The 6,553-nt window shown below is 38.2% G+C and overlaps 1 protein-coding gene across 2 annotated transcripts in view; it reads left to right on the plus strand.

Moving 5' to 3' along the window:
• The window catches only part of LOC103609348 (thioredoxin domain-containing protein 11), a 50,982-nt gene that overhangs the window by 10,830 nt on the left and 33,599 nt on the right, over positions 1-6,553 (plus strand). Inside the window, exon 2 of one of the 2 annotated variants that reach the window (XM_008593676.1) lies at positions 1,634-1,727. In XM_008593676.1, the coding sequence (XP_008591898.1) occupies positions 1,634-1,727 (94 nt within the window). Of the gene's footprint in view, positions 1-1,633; positions 1,728-6,553 lie in introns of those variants that run through there. The other variant, XM_008593683.1, reaches the window with a different exon arrangement.

Here is a 6,553-nt window from a genome sequence, read left to right on the forward strand (position 1 = left end):
TTTTTTTTTTTTTTTTTTTTTTTTTTTTTTTTTTTAAAGATGACCAGTAAGGGGATCTTAACCCTTGACTTGGTGTTGTCAGCACCACGCTCACCCAATGAGCTAACCGGCCATCCCTATATGGGATCCTAACCCATGGCCTTGGTGTTATCAGCACCACACTCTCCTGAGTGAGCCATGGGCCGGCTCCCAATTGTCAGTTTGCTTGTTAAAAACATTTTGAAGGAGTAAGACAAAAGAAAATCCTGTTTTCAGTAACTTTCCTTTCTCATTTCCTCGGTTGTTTGAGAAGTTGTTTATCTGCTGGATTTTTTAGATGTTAGGACTAAACATTCCATCTTAGTTTCTATAAGAATGAGAACCAATTGATTTATATAAAGCTGAATCTTAGAATAAGCAAGTGGTTTATATTAAAGAGAGATGTTCCACTGCAGATCAGAAGTTTTCTATTTTATACAACATGCTGATTTTAAACTTTACCAACAGATTAAATTTTCTTCTTGACTTTTAGTCTGATTTTGTCCCAATGACCAAATCAGCTTCCACAGTTACTTATCAAGAGCATGGTGCTAAGTGCTTTAGGGCTAGAAAGAAGTGTTCTTTCCACTTGCCTAGTGCTTTATAGTTCATCAGGCTCTCTCTTTACCCCATGAGGTAATACATGAAGAATTGTCCCAGTTTACTAGGTCATGAAACCAAGGCTTCACCTAAGGTTATTTATTCTGCCACTAGAGCTCGGACTTGAGCTTAGATCTTCTGCCTCCAAGCCCAGCAGTCTTTTGAAACTCAGGGACCTTACGGTTTGGCTTTTAAGATAGATACGATTGTCACAGAACAAAGCTGGATAGAATGAGTATCACAGGGCCTTCAAAGAAGGAAGAAATTACTGTGAGCAGGAAGGCAGAATGTATCTGGTAGGGGACAGTTAATTGGTTTGGCAGAATGAGGGGGCATTCTGTTTAAGCTTAGAGAGATGGAATGAGCAGGTGGGACTGAGTTTGTGGGGGTGAAGGAGCAAGAGGACAGGAGATGGGCCCTCTGCACACTGACCCAATGAGAGAGGAGGGTTGTGACTGTGGAATGCTGGGTTCTCAGTTTGGGGAGAAAAAGCAGTCCCTGAAGGGGCTTGATCACAGGTGAAGCCAGTCCACATTTAACCCTTGTGAAGTGTGAAGGTATGTTTGGAGCGAGTAAGAGGGAGTGGTTGCAGAAGAAGCCTGAGGAAGGTTACAAAGAAATTATTGATACAGCTTGCTTGGAGTTGTTCAACAAAAACCAGTGAGCACCTGAACTTGATGGTGAGGTTTTGAGCCAGGTGCCTGGGAGAATTGTGCTGTCAACATAGGGTGGAAAGACCTCCTCAGGGAGGGAGAAGGAAGACTCAGCTTTGAATGCTCCTGCATAACCACCGTGCAGTCCTGTCCAAGCTGCTGCTACTCCATTCCTTACTTGGTTTGTTGCCTAAATGGAGGGGAAGTTCAACCCCAACCTGCAACCTTCTCATGTGTTTAAGTTTTTTTTAAAAAAGGGAAATGGAACAAGATGCATTAATTGTCAAATTATAATGTTACATCTTTCTTGTCTTACAATATAGACAGTGCCTCAGTCACCTGATTCTGCTCTTGTTTTGCAGCCTGGAGTACTCGGGTACTTTGAGTTCAGTGGCTCACCCCAGCCTCCTGGTTACTTGACCTTCTTCACCTCAGCATTACATTCATTAAAGAAAGGTAAAAATAATTCGTATTTACACATTGGTGCTTTAACAGAAATGTATTTATTTTGATATCTTTTGCATATTTTATCATTGATTATATTTTCTAATTTGCTTGATTCCTTTTCTCAATTTATTTTTAGTAAATAATTATATTGTTTAACGATTAGCAAACAGAAAGTACTGTACTACTTCACACAGTCTCTTTTTAAAAATATAGCTTGATCATATTGTGTCTGCAATTATGTATTTTGCACCTTAAAATTTATTATATCATAATCTTTTTTGTGTGTACAGTTACAAGTTTTGGTCAGAGTTTTTAGTGGTTATGTAATTTCTCAGTTAGATATACCGTAATTTAGCAGTACCTTTCCTTTGAGAAGTATTTTTACAAGTATAAAAGTCATGTCATATTATAGCATAAGTCTACTGCCAGTTTCACTCTTCTCAAATCTATATTTTTTTAACTTAGTTGAAGCATATATTATTTGGAGTCCTGCTTTTTAAGTTAAATGTCATATCCTACCCATTTTTCCATGGTGCTCTGTGCTCTATCTGTCATGACTTCCAAGACCTGTCAGTTCTCAGTTAGGTACATCTTCGTCTGCTCACTTGTCTACGTCTTTGTTACCTCTCTGGTCCAGGCCCCTTCACCCACACCTGCACTAGACCAGTGGACACTGAGCTCGTGTCCACTCTCAACCCTTCTTCCTTGTGCTACAGCCTTTGCATGTGCTAGTCATTCTGCCCAGAATGTGCCCTACCTCCCCAGCCCCTGGGGCGCTGCTCACCACTGTCAGACTCCTGTTCATTGCATCCTTCATGGTCCAGCTCAAACAACACTTCTACAGTTAAATAACTGACCCCTCCGCAGAATTAAATTGGGTGCCCTGTTGTTTCTTTTACAGCACTTAACACAGTTTGCGTTTATGTATTATGTAGTTATAATTTGTTTAATGTCCGTTTTCTTACTCAGGCTATGAGATTTCTGAGGGCGGGGACCCTGTGTCTTCACTATAGTGTTCTTTCTCTAGCGTTTGGCACATAGCTGGGGCTCAATCAGTATTTGCCAAGTGAGTGATGAGATTAATGGCCATATCATCTTCCCCCAGTAGAACATCTGAAAATATGTAACTGGATATTAGGTTGCTTCACATTTTCTTTTTTTTTTTGGGGGGGGGGTATACCATTAATCCATCAGGTAGTTATACGGCTGGTCGTTTTAATATATACATTGTCTTAAGATCTTATGCGTAGATAATCTACTGCGTTCAGATTTTTTGTCTGGTAGACACTGGGGGGGGGAAATCAAGCTGTCATATAGCTTTTGTTCACTTGTAAGACTTTGAGCTGCATAGCTTCACGTGACTAAGAAGACTTAGTGAATTAAAGATTGACCTTTGAAAATAAAATACTGTCAACTTAAACAAGCTTAAGAAGTAGACATTCAGAGCTCTTCATGGAAAATTAAATAAAGCCCTGCAAAGAAGACCTTAACTGAAGATTATTTTAAAAAGGGTATCCTAGAGTCATTCACTAAAACGATAGTAGCATTCAAGTTGCTGAGCTGAAGAGAATAGTTCAAGATCGTGGAAGGATATTTTGTTATTTGGTTAGCTTGTGTTGTGTTGTGCTATGCCATGCTAGTGAGAAATAAATCACTCAATTTTTTTTATTCAGAAGTTTCTAAAATGGTGTTTCCTTTTGGAAAAACCCTTCCATATATAAGACAGTAGCCTTTTTCTCCTTTCTTTTCTGTAAGCAAAGGAAGGGTAAAATAGAGATAAGTAAAATAAGGATAAAATAAGGTCAAGAGGGATAAATGGTTAAAAATTACTCAAAGGTACAAAATGAACCTCTTTGGTCAAATCACTACTTTTGACAAATGAAATTTCTCATAATAAATGTAGTCTCATTTACCTTTTCTTTCCTTTTTTTTTTTTTTTTTTTTTTTGGTGGTGGCTGCCTGGTTCAGGGATCAAACCCCTGGGCCTTGGTATTATCAACACGTTGCTCTAACCAACTGAGCTAACTGGCCAGGCTGATTTACCTTTTCTACATTCTTCTCAGTCTTGTGATTCTAGTTGGGTCTTGTAAAATCCTGTCGCATATTCAGGTTTGCAGGAGCTGAGATTACTTCTAATTAATCCTGTTTGCCCCATTGTGGCTAAGTTCCCACTTAATCTTAGTGAACCGTTTCTAGAAGAAAAAGACAAATTTGGAATGATGACGTTCTACAATATGTAAACTATGAAAGATTACCTAAAATAAATCTTGTCTTGGGCATTTGGGCTTTTTTTTCTACTACCCTGTATCAAGTGGTATTTTCCTTATTATTAACAGCAGATGTGCGGTAAGAGAAACATACATGCTTTTTTTTTAATGGTATAGTTTCAAATGTAAGTTCTAGGTCAGTGTTGTGTTTAGATTTTGTGCACAAATTGAGCCCTGAGAAACATTTGACACACTTAATGTGGTTATAGAGAGCTGAACTGAAGAAGTATTTAGACTATTGTGGTAGAAAGCAGACACCCTGGCTCAACAAGTCATAAGCATTTACAAAATGCACATGTCTTTCCATTGCCTTAATGATTTTTTAAAAATTGCCTTAGAAATATCCAGGACAGTCTCTGAGTTCTGCATTTGTTTCTTGAACTAGCTGGCCATCAGCCTACAAATAACTTGAGTGTGTGCATGTATGCAGCATCATAACTAGGTGCTATGGGTGTGCTAAGAGGGGGGCTCATTCCTGCCTTCCAGGATGCCAGGGTTGTAAGACCTGGTTCTGGGGTGCTTTACCACTCCCTTAAAAGTGGTTATTTAATGTTTGATAGTTACACATGTGATAATAAAGGAAATTAGGGAAAATTCACTTACCACCTCAGCACTGTAATATTAACTGCTTGCTTTTTGTTGTTTTAACCATTTTCTTTCATCTCAGTTACCTGTGTTCTTTACCTGTTGATCTCTCAGCCTTAGTGCTAACCTGTCAGTTGATGTAGGCCCACCTGTTTGGTGTTACGGGCAAGAACCCTTTTTTATTTTTCTGTCCATTATTTCCCTAGTCTTTTTACTTTTATTATCATTTTTTATTTAGCAGTTTTATATTTTCATGTAGTTAAGCCTCTGGTTCTTGATTTATTTTTTTCTGAAAATCTGATGACTAGTTTGCTTTCTTCTTTTTTAAATTTAATAATTCTTAGCACTTCATGCTACCTGGGTTTCTTTGGCTTAAGATGTAGAGCACAATTGATTTTTTCCCTCTTTATATTGGCTACTCAGTTACTGCCATTTACAGGATCATGCTTCCTTTCTCATCTTGACAAGGCCTGCTTTATCACAGAATTTATTCTTTCATACAGTTGTTCTATTTCTGTGTGTTATATATTCTTTCACGCAGTTGGTCTATTTCTGTGTTTTCTCGTGGCCTAGATACTATTTTTGAATGAGTAAATGTAATTTAATTTCTTGCTTTGTAAGTTGTTATTACTTGGTAAAGTCTGAACTCTTACTTCCTCTAGTTCTTGTGTTTTGTGGAATATTCTTTTGTATCCATCCATGCCTTTGGTTGGATTTTGGTTGGAATTATATTAAATGTATAAATTGACTTGAAGATAATTGACATGTTCGTAACACTTAGCTTTCCTTTCTAGGATTACAGTGAGATTATTCATTTATTCAAACCTTTTAATTTTTTATAGTAGGTGTTACATGTCTCTCATTAATGTTTAATCGTTTCAGAGTGCTGAATGATTAATTGTAGGCTGTCAGTCTTTGTGTATGTTTCAAGAGCCTGAAGGAAACCAGCTCTCTTGTACTTCTCTACTCTTCCCAGATTGCAAAGCCTATTCCTCTTGGAATCTTTTCACATTTGATCTTGGCAGACAGCCTTCTTTATTCTTTTACCTAAAGAAAATTTGGTAGAGGGATTGTATTTTTAACTTGCTTACTTGATTTTCTTTTCATCTTATGATTTTTTAATTATTTGTTATAAAAATGTGTTCTGATAAAAAGGTATTATATTCAGCTATGATTCAGCAACTTTTGTGAAAGAGAAAATTTGCAGCAAATTTTGATTCTGTGTTTAATTTGACCTGCAAAATTCAGTGCAGTCTACAGGGAAGGTGGTCTGGGAGCCAGCAGTGTCTGGTGCTCATACCCCTGACAGGGTCTGTAAACTTGGAACAAAGAATTTAGCTATTCTGTGTTGGAGTCTGTCTATCTAAATTTGGAGAGGGTGGCAGTAAGGATAAATTCGTGTTTTATAAGGCCAGTTCATATGTGAAATACTTAATGTGTGAATAAAGTCAAGTATTAAAGTGTATAGTTCCTTTAATAGAAACTAAACCACTTGGCTGAAAGCACCTCGGATGAAGATTGTGTCTGTTGTAGCAAAAGCATCTACACAAGAAATTATGTCACTTGACTGACCAGCAACCCCAGTCTTCCTCTTCTTCTTTCCTGTAGCATCCTGTCCCTGCTTCTGTGTGTACTGCATGTTTTTCTCAGTGTAGAATTGACTGAGTCTATTTCCCACCAGAATAGGAGCTGATTTGTTCAGATGATATTTACTGAGTGCCTTGAGGCCATGGTTTTGTCTTCTCATTCCTACAACTCTAACGCCCTGCTTGACCATAGTTGTAGAAGAAAGGATGAGTGAATGATTAATAAAGGATACTTGACAAAGATTTAGTTGTGGGATTTTGAAAGTCGTTTTGCATATCTTCCCACCACCACTGTTTCCCATGTCTGGCCCTTCAGATTCCGTAGCCCAGTGCATGTGAATCACTTACTACAGTGCTGGGCGGAGGCCCCCCCCCCCCCCCCCCCCCCCCCCCCCCC

The sequence above is a fragment of the Galeopterus variegatus genome, unplaced genomic scaffold, assembly GCF_000696425.1.
Source record: "Galeopterus variegatus unplaced genomic scaffold, G_variegatus-3.0.2 Scaffold161, whole genome shotgun sequence".
Taxonomy (NCBI): domain Eukaryota; kingdom Metazoa; phylum Chordata; class Mammalia; order Dermoptera; family Cynocephalidae; genus Galeopterus; species Galeopterus variegatus.